The 15842-nt window shown below is 37.2% G+C and overlaps 1 protein-coding gene across 3 annotated transcripts in view; it reads left to right on the forward strand.

The window, feature by feature from the left end:
• DCP1A (decapping mRNA 1A) overlaps window positions 1-15842 on the forward strand; it is a 61058-nt gene that overhangs the window by 2844 nt on the left and 42372 nt on the right. For all 3 annotated transcript variants that reach the window (XM_032648831.1, XM_032648833.1, XM_032648832.1), the window contains exons 2-3: window positions 305-345; window positions 2597-2724. In XM_032648831.1, the coding sequence (XP_032504722.1) occupies window positions 305-345; window positions 2597-2724 (169 nt within the window). The remainder of the gene's footprint in view (window positions 1-304; window positions 346-2596; window positions 2725-15842) is intronic.

A 15842-nucleotide genomic window follows, 5' to 3' on the forward strand; every position in this document is an offset into this window, starting at 1 on the left:
AAGTGAATGCTAATTCTAGAATTTTTCTCCTTTAAATTTTAAAAAAGGAAAGGGAAATTGCTGCAGATACAGGCGTGTTGCTAGATAGAACATTGCATATCAGTTAATACACATCAGTAGAATAGAAAGGATACAAAAGAAACCGGTAATAGTAGTCTGTGGAGAAGACCTACTTGACCTGTTCAAAGTGATTAATTTTAAAATAAATAAGTTGATCTTAAACATGAAGTATTTCTTCTCCATTGGGACTACTTGGGGTTAGATTATGGGAAAAAAAAACTAATTGTCTCATTGTCTGTTATAGGAGAAGACTGATATAGAAGGGACCTTATTTGTATATCGAAGGTAAGCTTTTTAAAAAAAATTTTTTTTTATTTTTATTTTTTTAATTTGATGGTGAATGGTGTCATATGGAGTGATTCAACCCTATCGTATATTTGTCTTTGGGACCTTCCTGCTTGACCCTTCAAGTATTCATCCATCCCTTGCTGTGAGATCCTTACCAAGTAATGTCGTTTCTTTGACACTTCCTGTGATTCAGAATCAAACAGAACTAGAATTTATTTAGGAACCTAGCAAAATGGAAAACATTTTCTAGTAAAGAATGAGTCTAAAGCAGTTGCCTTTCTCCCTCCCCCCATATTAAGAAAAATAGAATACATTGAGAAAAATAGTTGAGAAAAAGAGAATAGATGGACTAGCTGTTGTGTGATTACTAAACAAAAAGTTATCTTCTAAGACTCTGGTTCTGTCCCCTTTCCATCTACCCCCAAAAGTTTTGGATTTTGTCAGTGTCTGTAGTAATATGTATTTTTAGTTTGAGAGTCCTTTAGAAAGCCTAGATTATTCATAATTGCACATTTTTTATTTTTAACTTTTCTGAGAATTACCATCTTAAAACATGATTTTTTAAAAAATGATTGGTTTGTAAATGCAGCTTGTGTTTTGTTCGGCAACTTTCTTGGCCTAAAGGCAGCTGACAGGGTATGTTAGTCATTGGAGTTCCTTGTTTTCCTGGATCCCTCTTAGGTCTTGCTCTGACTGAGGTAGGTTCCTTCCTTTGGTTTCTAAAGCTTAGGGAACTCAGCAGGAGTTATTACTGATACCTGGTTCTTTTCCTGTGTGTGTGTATTGTGAGTTATCGTTTATGGATTGCCTTTCTCCATTTCTCCACTGATGGTTATTAACAAGAATTTGTCAAATATTCTTCTAAATTTTGCTGTACAACTTTGAGATCTTGTCTAAAAATACTGATCTTTTTCTTCCTTTAAATGTATATGCTTTGATGTTACTTTTTATTTTTTGACATTTTGTTTGCTGTTATTCATCTTTCTCCTTTAAAAAAAAAAACACTTTACCCTTCACCTACATTATTTGTCTTCATTACCAATATAAATGTCTAGAAGCTCTTCAATTGTTGTTAGAATGTTGGTACTTGGAAAGTGCTTTGCTGGCCTTATTGTTACAGTAGAGTACAGATCCACTGGTTATAGAAGATGAAATTTAGTTTAGTGAGCGACTTGATTTAATGAAATTTATGGAGGCTTACACAGTATTGATTGTAATAAAAGGAGACCAGAGAAACTCTATTTGGGAAATGTGAGAACATTTTATAGACTTTGGATAAATATATACCAGAATGTCAGAATGTCGATTTGGAGAGACCTTAGTATAAAAGAAGCCTGGATTTGGAATCAGAAAACCTAAAGGATTCAGTGAAACAAGTGTATACAGAGAAACAAGTGAGAAACCGTAAAGTGTTGTATACAAGTGAGAAATATCTAAAGGATCGTATGCTGAATCATCCTGATATGAGAACCAAGGGTGTTTCTTATTGTAGGATTCGAAGCATTTTCTTTGTAACTCAGGTTTTTCCATAGTTCTCACATTTGATGTAAGAAAAATCATTGTAATGGTGGGCAATAATTATAACCAATCCTGCAACATATTTAAAATAAATTATATTTTTATTGAGCATATGTTTATTAAACATATACTATATGTCTGTCTTGGGACATATCTAAAAAAATGACAACCCTATTTTCATGGAACTTACAGTTTAGTGGAGAAGGACAATAAATACAAAAAATAATAAGTGGTATGGAAAAAGAGAGAGGAGGATTAGAGGTATTGAGTTTGGGAGCATTAAAAAGGGTAGTTCTCTAGTGGCCTCAGTGAGAACAGGACAGTTTACCAAAGGCTTGAGGAAAATGGGATAACTCTAGATTCTAGGCCAGTGGCCCAGGCAGAGGTCTTTAGGTGGAAACATACCTGTAGGAAGAATGGCAAGGAGCCCAGTGTGGCTGGAGCAGGAGGAACAGGGAAGAGGCATAGGAGATGAAGTCAAGAGGGCACACATCACCTGAGGCCTTGGTGGCCTTAGATAGGACCTTGGTCTTTACTCTGATGGACCGAGAAAGCTTCTGAGAGGAGGAGGGGTATGATCTGACTTAGATTTTTTTGTTTACAATTTTAAGTGCCAATAATATTATATAATGCAATATTGTATTCATTCTTTAAAATGGAAATAAAGAGGTAGATAACATTTCTGCAAATGAACAATAACAGATTTTTTTTTTCTTCTATTAAATCTAAGGTCAGCTTCACCTTACCATGGTTTTACCATTGTGAATCGACTGAATATGCACAATCTAGTTGAACCAGTGAATAAAGACTTGGAATTTCAGCTCCATGAACCATTTCTACTATATAGAAATGCAAGCTGTGAGTATCTATCTGTTAACTACAGTGCATATGTTTGCAGTTAAAATTGAGTGACTTCAGTTTCTGTCAGCACATTATTCTTGGAAATTAAAGGTACAATAAAAAATATGGTCTATACTCTTGTGGTTATAAATGAGTCTCTTAGTAAGATCAGAGCTTTTAAATTGGGCTTCTAAAATTGAAACACTCTTTTGTATACAGTAACTTATTACATTATTTTAGTTAACTATACTATTCCATATAATAGCATTACATTATATTCCTATTGTTTGTTCTCTGAACATAAGTTTCACCCTTTGTTTTTGTTGTAACATGTATTATTGGCTGCCCATGCCCCTGAGCAACAGAACTTAGTTTAAGAGACACAGGACAGATACTGATATTTCTGTCCACAAAGAAAGTACTATCTTTGCCCTGATTGTGGTATTTTTCGATCTGTTTATTTAGTTGAGTATCTGTTAGGTAAAAGTGCAGGGCCAAGAGCTATTGTACTTTAATGTTAATAATATAATAACCTATGGGGTAGGCAGGCAGTTAAGTCAGCTGAGACCCTGAGGTGAGTGGCAGCTATTCAGTTGAAGAGTGAGGATTGTAACCCTTTTTTCTGCTTCTTAGTCCAGGGTCCTTTCAGGCATTTTATAGACTCTAAAAATGGTTGGGTGTGGTCAGCAAAGCTAGAGTGGCCCTTTCAAGAAGGAAAGCACTAAAAAGTATACCTGGTTCCTGTACTTTAGCATGGGTATTGAAAGTATGAGTGTTTGAGGAAAGAAGACGGGTGATTTGTTTGGCATTGATGGTAGGGATATCAAAACTGGTTACGGTGGTAAGGTGATTGTGCTGTAACCATCATCTAAGGAGATTGCTGGAGATAACTTTGCTCCTTAAGTAAAAGTTTGAATTTCACTTGACTGGGAGGTAACTGGTATGGGGGGAATGTCTTCAGTATAAAATGTAAAAAACTACTAGAAATTATGCATCTCTTCATTCCCTGAATGAGAAATGACAAGGTCTGTGTTGAAGCTAGAAACCCCAAATTCTTCTCTGTAGCTCACTTTTAAGTGAAATAAAATCTGTCTCTTGACTTTTCAGTAAACTATTTGTCCAGATAATTACCTCTCTTAGATGGTTTGAGTGGATTTATTTAAACTAATGTTACAGTAGAATTACTTCAAATAGCTGTTTTCTTTACGCTGACCATTCTGTTAAAGGGGAAATTCTGCAAAGTAACACAGATCCAATTTTTTTTAAGGAAAATTGGTTTAATTCTGCTTTTTATTACCTGAAAGTTTAATCTAGCTATTGCCTCTAAGAAAAGTTTGATTAGTAAAGTAGTCAGTAGGGGAAATTATCAGAGGCCCATGGACTTGATTACCATTTAGCATAAGCCTGAAGTGAATCTCATTATATTTCTTTAACGAGTAAAGTTTCCTGTGAAGTTGAAAGTGCAAGATAACACAAATATAAGTGAACCATGATTAACCAAAATTTTTTTAAATTAATTTTTATTGGAGTATAGTTGATGTACAATGTTGTGTTGATAAAACAAAATTTAATCGGAGCCTAAAATATCTGGAACTATTTCTATAGTCCATGTGTGGAAAAAATGAAAGCAAATTGTAAAAAAAAAACAGGCTAATGTTAGGTTTTATTTTGTGAAAATCTAGTAAATTTCTCATGTGTTACTTGGGATCAATACTATAACTTTAACCGCACTATAGTGTCATAGATTGATTTGCTGTAATGATAAGACCTTAAATTGTCAGGAGTGTTTTTTATATTAATTAGAATATTCTTGAGGGAAAAAGTGCACTACTGCTTTTTATTTTAGAAAGATTTTCAACAAGAGGTTGAAACAAAGGTTTCCTTAGTTAAACAGAAGACTCACTTAACCAGGTCATTCCCTTCCTTGGTTAATTGAGGCACTGAATCATGTCAAGGGCCTTACAGTTTCTGATATTGCTAATTAGAAATTCAAGAGCACATCAGTTTGCTTTCAGACCAAAGAAAAGCCTGAAAAGGTCAAGCACAATACTGTGGATATATTAGAAACAGTCCAGAGGAGGAGCTTGGGGAAAGTATTTAAAGGAATAGCTGTATCGGGGAGAAGTGACAGAGGCAGCATAAAGTGATTCTGGGAGTGTTCAGGCCTCTCTTGAGTATATGTTTTGTCTACCTAGTCTTAAAAGTAAAAAGTAGTCTTGTCAGGTCAGCAGGCTATTGAGTTGTTTAGGGATTGTTCTTTAAATAAAAAGTTAATTAGTGTCTGATTGTGTATACAGGTAATTGTACATGATTCTGTAGCTGCTCTTCTGTTGTTTTCTTTTGGAAAATACCACCAAGACACCTGACCCATTTTACTCAAGTTACACCCTCAGATCTAGTTCCACTTAAATCAGTTTTCAGAGTTGAGAGAATATTGAGCTATAACTTTTTCCAGTTCTAAATTGTTTGTTTTGCTTTATATTTTTTTTTTGAGTGGTTTTTCTTGTTTGTTTTGGCCATTCTTTGCGGCTTGTGGGATCTTAGTTCCCCGACCAGGGATTGAATCCCGGCCCACAGCAGTGAAAGCGTGGAGTCCTAACCACTGGACCACCAGGGAATTCCCTAGGTTTTCTTTATACACTCCCCACACACCCTAGCCCCACCACCCCAAGAGAAAGGTAAAATCTTACAGAGGAAATGCTTATGCCTTCCAGAAGCTTAGCTTTGGTGATTCTCTTGAACCTTTTGGAAGCAGTATATTTTTGTATACTGTGCAAGGACTTTGGGCAGCCACAAGACCCCAATGAGGGTTGTGGAGACTGCAGATTCTGTAGTTATTAACCAAAAATGATGTTCCTAGCACCTTATTTCTGATTCCCAACTTACAGATGAGGAAACAAGAGTCCCAGAGAAGTTAAGAAATTTGCTCAAGAGTCACAGAGGTTATAAGTGACAGGCAGAAGTCAAATCTAGGTCTGTTGAGCTTCAAAACCAATGTTCTTTCTACTCTGCTACAATGATAACATTACTTCATCAATCCACATTCTAGAGCAGTGCTATCCAACAGAACTCTGTGATGATGGAAAGATTCTATATGGGTACTGTCTTGTATAGCAATCGCCAGCCAGCCACATGTGACTGTTGAGCACTTGAAGTGTGGCTGGTGTGACCAAGAAAAAAATTATTTTTAAGTTTATTTAATTTAATCAGTCTGCATTTGAATAGCCATACGAGACCAGTAGCTACCATATTGGACAACAGAGGTCTAAAGCATGGATCCATGTAGAAACACACCCTTTTGTTATGCCATACCTGAACTGAACAAGCAGTTGGGAAGCTTTAGATTAGATTTTTATGCCTCTCATTTAGTAATTCCTTTTTAAATTTTACAAATGATTTCTAGATACAAAGGCTGCAGAAGATATCCCTGAGGGTGGCTTTGCCATGGTAACATTCTTCTGCGTGGAATTTAGTTTGCAGACAAGAATTCTATTCTAGGCTTTGCCATTTTACCAACTGTAACCTTGGATAAATCACTTAAACCACTGATCTGACCTGCTTATCTTAAGAGAGCACCATATATGTAAAGGTTTTTTGTCAGGCACTTACAAATATAAAATATTATAGACTTTGTCTCCATCTTGGACTTAAGCCAAATGATCTTATTAGTGAAAGAATCATAAAGACTTTAATATTATACAGGCTCTCTTATAACCTAGGCCCATAGTGTGCTTCTTTCCATCCCTTCTGATTAGCACCATGACAAGCTGGGAACTCTGTTTACCTTTACAAATATTACATTCAAATGTTGTAAGGGCAATTACTAGACAGCCTGCAGTATGATAAGTTGAATATATATAAATATGTGTTAAAGATGAGAAATCTTGGAGGCTACAAATTTTTTAAAACTCTGATCAGTGGGTCATGGTGTGCTGGAACACACAGCCCCCTCCTGGCTAAAATTTTGTAGGATAATGTAATGCTGTTTTAATCTGTGGACACATCTCCCTTAAAAACACTTATGATAGTTTTCATTTTATCTGTGATTAGTTGAAAAATCATAATTCTTTTGCTGTGTAAACATATGCATTACTACCAATCTGCTGATCTGTTTTCATTTGTGAACAGAATCCATTTTGCTAACTGGATTATAAAACCATTCTTGCGAACTCTGAATTTCGAGGAGTTATGGCATAGGCATATCAAAGAAAAACTCCTGTCCAGCAATATGATGTCAGAAAATCTTCCTCCTATAAACACTTAGAAATGCTATATAAAATATTAAATGTATAGTATAGCCTGAAAGGGAATGGGGGCATTTTAATGGGTCAGCATCAAAGTGAAAACCGAAAGCCAAAGTGGGAAGCTTGTGTGCTGACACCAGCTGCCAGCTGGTTAAAGGGTTCTTGGGGATAGGGAACGTTCCTTAACATAAGGACCCCATTATAATTACATGGGATCAGGAGACAAGACCTTGACCCCTCACGAGGTGGCTCATTGGAGCTGAGACGTACATACCAACGTTCACCCAGGTGCCCTAATGAGTTATATATTAATAAATTAGAAGGATATCAGAGATATCCCCACGAACCTAGGGAGATGACAGGCAAGCTAATCTACCTCAGTCTAGGCTATGAGTTAGAGGGAAAATGTCTCCCCTGAAAATTGTAACCATGAGCTGTCTCATGCAGATTTGAGATTCAAGTTATATCATTCATTTGGTATAATTTCTTACCCAGGCCAAAAAATTAACATAAAATTGATCATCAACTGTTGAGTACTCTAGAACATCTGGCAAAAGCAAATACTAAACTTTTCTGGAGAGAAATATTCTTAATCCAGATTGCCCAGGCATCTTATTGACAAGCCTCGTGGTCCAAAATTACTATATATACAAAGAAAAAATTCAGTCAGTAAAAGTTACGATAAAACAAACAGCCAACCCTTCGCAGAAACTTTGGGTAATGAAATGATCAGATAGAGACTTTAATGGATATTAATATCCGATGTAGATTATAAAATAAAATGATAGGTAGATTTGAAAAATAACCAAGTAAAACTTCTAGAAATTAAAATTTTAGTTATTGAAATAAACTCTCTGCCTGGACTCAACAGTGAATTTATAACAACTGAAAAGAGAATTGGGGAACTGGAAGAGACATCTGAGAAAATTATCCAGGATGCATTCCAGAAAGGGAAAAAATGGAAAATTTGAAAGAGAGGATAGGATAGGAAAGTCTTAGAAAGTTTAACATATGACAGAGAAGAATTTCAGAATGATAAAGTATAGAGAGAGGTAATATTTGAAGAGATTATGACTGAGAATTTTCCAGAATCCATGAAAGACAGAAGTCTCAGATTTAGGCAGTAAAATAAGGCCCCAAGCAAAGTAAATAGAAATAAATACACACCTGGACAGATGGTAAAACATCAAAGGCCAAGACAGAAGCAACCAAGCTTGAGATTGATTATTTACAAAGAGCACCAGTTTGACAGCATATTTAATTGCAGCTACTGAATTTGAAAGACAGGGGAATAATATATGCAGAGTACTGAGGAAAAAACAAACAATTCAGTAATTCAAGAGAGCAAAATAAAGACATTTTTCAACAAAAACAGAACTGTTGTCTCCCCAGACCCTTGTTGTATACACTTCCAAAGCAATCCTGTCCAGTATGGTAGCCACTAGTCACATGTGGCTATTGAACACTTGAAATGTGCCTAGTACAACTGAGTTTTTAATTGTAAATTAATTCTTAATTTAGTTTAATTAATTTAATTTTACCACTGCAGTTCTAAAGGCTATAGTTCAGAAATAAGGAGATTGAACACAGAAGTAATGAGATTTAAGCAACAACCATAATGAGCAAAGAAAAGAAGGTACATCAAAATAAGCATTAACTGTATAAAACAATAAAATGACTAGTTTGAGTAGAGGTATTAAAAAGGTGAAGCAGGGCTTCCCTGGTGGCGCAATGGTTGAGAGTACGCCTGCCGATGCAGGGGACACGAGTTCGTGCCCCGGTCCGGGAAGATCCCACATGCCGCGCAGCGGCTAGGCCCATGAGCCGTGGCCGCTGAGCCTGCGTGTCCAGAGCCTGTTCTCCACTACGGGAGAGGCCACAGCAGTGAGAGGCCCGCGTACCGCAAAAAAAAAAAAAAAGTGAAGCAAAAATACTAGACAGCAATAATATAAGATAAAAGCTTTCCAAACATAAAGCGTCCCAAGACTGAGAAGAGGGTAAATAAATTGATGAACAACAGACTTTTTTTTTTTTTTTTTTTTTTTTTTTTTTTTTTGCGGTACGCGGGCCTCTCACTGTTGTGGCCTCTCCCGTTGCGGAGCACAGGCTCTGGACGCGCAGGCTCAGCGGTCACGGCTCACGGGCCCAGCCGCTCCGTGGCACGTGGGACCTTCCGGACCGGGGCACGAACCCGTGTCCCCTGCATCGGCAGGCGGACTCTCAACCACTGTGCCACCAGGGAAGCCCAAACAACAGACTTTTAAGCCAAGTGATTACCCAAAAGATTCAGGGTAATCACTGCAAAACAAAAAATAGGATGTCTTGATTTTAAGCCAGTATAAGTCAAGATAGGAAAAACATAAATAGAAACCATGGGAAGTAGCCCAGTTATAATAAAATGGCAGAAATAAATAAATCAGTATTTAGAACAAATGTTAAGTGAACTGTACTTGCCAGTTAAAAGAGATTCTGAGATTGGATAAAGATACAGAATTTGCCTAAAATGCTGTTTTAAAAAAAACTTAAAACTCAAAAACCAGGAAAGGTTGAAAGTAAAGGGATAGAATGATATAAGGTAACTATTAACCAAACAAGCCTGATGTAACTATGTAAATCACACATGATAGATTCTAAGGTAAGAAACATCATCAGGAATAAAAGTTACCACATAATGACAAAAGGAGTAAATAACCTGCAAGGTAAAACAATTCCAGACTGGTATTACCTTGTATTAATATTTGTCAGAATTACATATCAAATGTTTAAAATCCATAATTATAATGGGAGAGTTAAACAGGCCACCTCAGTAATTGACAGATAAGGCAGATAATTTAATAAGGTTATGGGATATTTAAACAACACAGTTAGGCTTGATCTAATGGACATATAAAGAACCCTGCTTCTAGCAGTTCAAGAATTTGCACTTTTTTCAAGTCTGTATAGAATTTTATAAAAAATACCATATGTAGGCTACCCAGCCACAAAAGTTATAGAGGAAAAAAGAAATCTTTAAGTTGAAGGAAAATATAGATGAGTAGAAATTAATTGCAGAAAGTAGGAATTGCAATAGAACAGTAGAGCAAATCAACAAAACAAAAAACTCTCCCCTATAACTTGATTGATCCAACAACAAAAAAAGTAAGGAGAGGCATAATAGGCAATACTAGTAATAATATATACTGTATATAGAGAGCAACTAAAGATAGAGAATAAAATAAGAAACCACTGCAAAGAACTTTTTAAAAATAAGAAACCACTATGAAGAACTTTCTGCCTGTAAGTTTAAAACTTGGATTATATGGACAATTTCCTGGAAAAAACGCAGTGTAACAAAACTTAGTCAGGAATAAATGGACTCAATAAAATAACTGGGTCAGTAGTTTAAAATCTCTTCCATCACATCTTAAAAAATGCTGAGAAGAATGTTCTGTCAGGTTCAGTAAATGGTACTAGAGTAGTTCTCCATATAGCAACCGGCCTCTGAAAAAGCATCCATACGATCTATACATTTCTGATCTTATCACAGGACATTTATCTCCACAGTGAGGAAATTGTGCTTCTATTATCCACTCTTCCTTCAAGCATTTGGTGAGCACCTGCTACAAGAAACATGCCTCACTAAGTATGTTTCTCTTCGAAGGTTCTTTTCCCCAAGATCAATGTCAGCGGTGCTTTGATTTCCACTTCTGTGGGTATCTCTCAGGGTGAACGTGGCAACCTGGAATCTGTTATTTATGTGTGTGTGTGTGTGTGAGAGAGAGACTTAATTATGACATGCCCCAAGGCCATTTTGTAAGGTAGGTTCTGAGCAATTTTTTTTTTTTTTTTTTTTTTTGAGCAATTTTTTTAAATCCAAAATTTGGTATGTGAATCAACAAAAAAGTGAAAGCAAGCAAAACTGGTTTTTCTTTGTTACAGCTAGACAGTTCACAGTATGACCTGGTTAATTGAAAATATTAAGATAAAGGTTTGTGGTACCACTAAGCTCTGTAAAATCGATTCTAGCATTTAATGATTTTCTTTTGCAAAAACTATTTATTTTGTCCTTTGCTTTGTTTTTAAACAAACAAAGTGATTATTTAATTCAGATGCACATCTTAATTCATTAATGTTTATTAAATATCTTTTGCTAAGCATTTTACCACACGGTATATCATTTTGATTAACAGTATTGTGTACTTTTAAAGAATTTTATGTATGTTTCTAGTTCTGAGATTCTGTTTTATTAGAAAATTATAAGCAGAAGTCTTTAAATTGTGTTAGAACTTTTAATGTCAGACCTCTGCCTGTCTGGTAAAGGTAAAGATTCTTAAAGAAATATGCTACTATATTAATCCCAATGCTGCGTATATTTATTCCTGAAACAACCCTGATAATTACTGGTAAAAATTAATGATTTAAGATCTGTGATTTGAGACTTAACAGTTGCCAATTTGAATAATTAAGCTCGTTACAGTGAAAATGTGATCCACCAGAGGGATTGTGAGGGTATTTACGTGTTGTTTTTCCTGGTCATTTTTAACAGCAATACTGATTCATGAATTAGAAGTATACAGTCTAGATTTTCTCTTCTCACACCTAACTTTATTCTGTCCTTAGACAAGTTGGTGGTGGTGGGGGTTTTAGCCAGAAGAGAAGCAATTATCTTACTTTGTGTGCATGTTAGACTTGACATCTTTTTACTGAACTATAATCATTTTAACAAGGACAACTCCATGTTTCCTCCACCCAACACCTTAAGGCATGGATCTCTCACTGAATGCCACTTTTCATTTTAAAATGTTTTCTATAATCCAGAAGTACTTTTGAAAAAAATCAACAAAGCTTCACTCTGTAACCAGCTTAACAACAACAACAGATCACCATAACAAAACAATTGAATATAAAAGTATTATTGCTATTTAATATTTTTAAGAACTTACCTCCAAAAACCTGTGCGAAGTACCCCTTCGTTTCCGTTTCACTTGTAACCTTTCCTTTATATCGGGCATCAGTCTCTTGATATACAGCATTTTTAATTAAAATTAGATCACTAGAAAAAGCAGGGAGATTCATTTCCATAGCGTTGAAAATGTAGCTGCCAAATGGAAAGTTTTAGTAGGAGAAATACTGTAGTGTGTGTTTGTGTGTGTTTCTTGGTCTCTGCTTGTCCTTTCTCAGTTCAAGGGCAAGACTCAGAACAGTAGAGGTGCTAGGTGGCTGCTGGCATTTGGCGCAAATCTTCAGACTTAAAGCACAGTGCAGGAAATTTCCTTGCAAGAGAAGTTTACAATTTGTCAACTCAGAAAATGTGAGTTCTACGTCGAGACTGAAAGAGGAATTTATAAACCGTTTTTAAAGTTACACAGTTCATTCTTTGTGATCTTTGAATCCAGCACACTGCTTCTTACTTAGCCTGAAGAAAGGCAGGCAGTCTTCCCCCATCAGCAGCAGCTGCTGTGGTTGGTATGATTCTGCAATCAGTGAAAGAAGAAGGATCTGTGGCGCTGCATTAGTCTGGCCTTCTGAACCAAGATAAAGAGCCTTGCTGTTGCCACCTTTGTAGATTGAAGAGGTAAAAACACCATGAAAACAGTGACTTAGACTCTAAGGCTGATCTGGTGACACTGTTAGGTCAGACATATCAAAAATCTCTAATGCTTCCTGTCATAGGCCACCACTTAGTATTCTAGTAGAGCTCCATCAGGTACCTTCTTGTTAACTTCGTGAGCCTGTGAATGTGTCAGAATTTCCAAAGCAGATTCTTTTCATTATGCCTAATTAATTACTGGCTTCCCCCCGCCCCGCCCCGCCCAAAGTAGTGTTGTCAGGGGAAAAGCAATTTTTATCATTTTTTTTTAATTATAGTGTTATCTTAATTGTAAAGATTTAAAAAGTTAACCATGTATGCTCCACTTATTTCTTTTAGGTAATTAATGTTTTCTCTTTCAAGAACTCAAAAAGGAAAGCAACATTTACTTATAGCTAAGTGGCAGAAACTTCTTACTATGTGTTGTATAGGTTTTCACCTTGTGTTAATATAGGGAAGCACACTGTGGAGGTGAAAAATTGAAACAGAGTAACCACTTGTCCAGGAAGATTTGAAGCCACTCTGGAGTGGGCAGAATAAACCTCAAGACAGCCCTCTGACATTCAGTCTCCCGGAGGGTCCAGGCAGATCTGAGCTACTTGCAAAGTCACTGCTTCTAGGCATGCTCAACTTTTTCTTTTTGTTAGAGGAAGGCATAGGATAAGCATTTGCTACCAACATTTTAAAAATTAGGGCATTTGGGCTTCCCTGGTAGCGCAGCAGTTAAGAATCCACCTGCCAATGTAGGGGACACGGGTTCGAGCCCTGGTCCGGGAAGATCCCACATGCCGCAGAGCAACTAATCCCGTGCACCACAACTACTGAGCCTGAACTCTAGAGCCCACAAACCACAACTACTGAGCCCACGAGCCACAACTACTGAAGCCCGTGTGCCTAGAGCCTGGGCTCCGCAACAAGAGAAGCCACTGCAATGAGAAGCCTGCGCACCACAACAAAGAGTAGCCCCTGTTCGCTGCAGCTAGAGAAAGCCTGCGTTCAGCAACAGAGACTCAATGCAGCCAAAAATAAATAAATTAATTAAATTAAAAAAAAAAATTGGGGTATTTTACACACACACATCTGGAGTTCTACCTTTTCTTGTTATGATAAAATGGCATGTATGGCCACACAGCACCTGCATTCCTGCAAGCACTAACAGTCAGCAGAGCGCTGGGTAGGGCCTGCTCACCGGAGCCTCGCTGATCCATCACACCCTGAGGTCTCTTATACCCCCTTCAGCATTTGCCTTACAACCCTGGTTTGGATAATCTCTTAGTAAATTGGTAGAAAAACATGTAGGAGAGAAGTTAGAGAAAGGAGAGAAAAGAAGTTCCCCCTTTTCTTACACCACTGTCTGACCTGTTTCCCAAACCCCTAAGTGTAGATTTTTAGAAGCCCAGGAAACAGGAACTTGGCTGCATGGAAGCCAAGGGCCATGCTTCCCACCCTTTGTTGTCCCTTGTGATACATAAAAATGATAATATGGATTTGTGTGGGACACTGGGATGAATAGACCACTAGTGGGGGTTGGATGAATCCAACATTTTGGCACACCCATAATCACTTGCAGCTCAGGGGAAGCTCTGCCTTAGGGAGTGGCAAGTACTGTGTGGCAATAGTGGTGAAAGATCCTGACAGCAGAGGTGAAACCCTAGTGTGATTCACTATTTTATTCAGGGTTGCCCATCATTAAAGAATAAAAAGTTTATAAATAGGAATCATCAGTTGTGATATTTTGGGGTTTATTTTCCTAGTCCCCCAAAACATTCAGTGGTCATTTCATGTGTCTGAATCCTATACTGAAATTACAGTGTTAAAAGGGACTTTGGAAGCAGTATTGCTGGTAAATATTTTTGGACTTGATTTAATTTAGAGAGGGGAACCAAATTTAGAAACAAACCAAAGAGCTTGCAAAATAGCATTTTTAATTTCCTGGCCTAAGTCTTTTAATCAGTGTTTACTAAATGGACATTATAATTTAAATTTTAGAAGGTGTGCTCTTTCTCTGCCATGTTAGTGTTCAGTGGTGTTTTAATATGTGTGTTCTTTTGTCCAAAAAAGGTAAGCTGCTGACATAACCCAGTTACACTTACCAGCCTTACTTATAGATTCACAGCATTGCCTCACCTGCCTGTTTGCCACCTACCACAGTCTCCAGTCGTAATCCCAGGTCCGCAATCTTTGTCTCCATACCCCTTTTCCTGTGTGTGTGTGTGTGTGTGTGTGTGTGTGCTAAACCCCACCCCACCTCAGAGACTTTCTCTTCTCTTTCTTAACCAACCTTTTGATACTGATAAGGAGCCACCAGGCTTATTCTTGTCTTAAAGGAAATGATCTGTCAAGGCATTTGCTTTTTCACTTGTCAGGGCAGGCTTATGTTTGTATCATCTACTCCATTCTTAACAGTACTTTTATAATCAGAAGGGTCTTCCTCATTCTAGGGTAAATATTTTTGGTTATGTTGAAAGTACATTTTCTTGTTTTTGTTCCCCGGTCTAGGGGATCTTTGTGGGTGTCATCTTCATAAATTTTATAATAATTTTATAACTCAACCCCAAAAAGCTTTATCAAACCCCTTTTTCTGCTTGGCACCATACTGAGAAAATTTTCAGCCTCCTCAAATCCTTTTAGAAAGTAGATCAGATCTAAATAATAAATGAATAAAAAGACAACGTGCATGAGAGTGATTCCCAGCTCTGTGACAGTTCACAGAATCTCTAGAAGTCTCAAGGGATTTTATAAAGGCTCCAAATTAATTTGGGTTTCCTTGATCTTGTGTGTGCCATATGCCACTGCAGATGAGAAGCAAAATGAGGTATAACATCAAATCATAATTGGCTCCTGGATCCTCAAACAGGACTCTCTAGGGAAATGGATGTCTTGCCCTTCAGCTTTTTAAAATTTATCAGTATTAAACAATCCAATAACTTTAATCTTTGTCGATTGTATTTTTCATACTTTCAAAAGAAAAGGGCTGTCACTTGAAAAGCAATGGAGAGCTTCCCTGGTGGCACAGTGGTTGAGAATCTGCCTGCCAGTGCAGGGGACACGGGTTCAAGCCCTGATCTGGGAAGATCCCACATGCCGCAGAGCAACTAAGCCCATGCACCACAACTACTGAGCCTGTGCTCCAGAGCCCGCGAGCCACAACTACTGAGCCCACGTGCCTAGAGCCCGTGCTCTGCAACAAAAGAAGCTGCCGCAGTGAGAAGCCCATGTACCGCAGCTAGAGAAAGCCTGCACATAGCAAGAAAGACCCAATGCAGTCAAAAATAAGTAAAATAAATAATTTTTTTAAGTTAGAAAAAAGAAAAGCAATGGAA

This window comes from Phocoena sinus, chromosome 11 (assembly GCF_008692025.1).
Source record: "Phocoena sinus isolate mPhoSin1 chromosome 11, mPhoSin1.pri, whole genome shotgun sequence".
In the NCBI taxonomy this organism is placed as follows: domain Eukaryota; kingdom Metazoa; phylum Chordata; class Mammalia; order Artiodactyla; family Phocoenidae; genus Phocoena; species Phocoena sinus.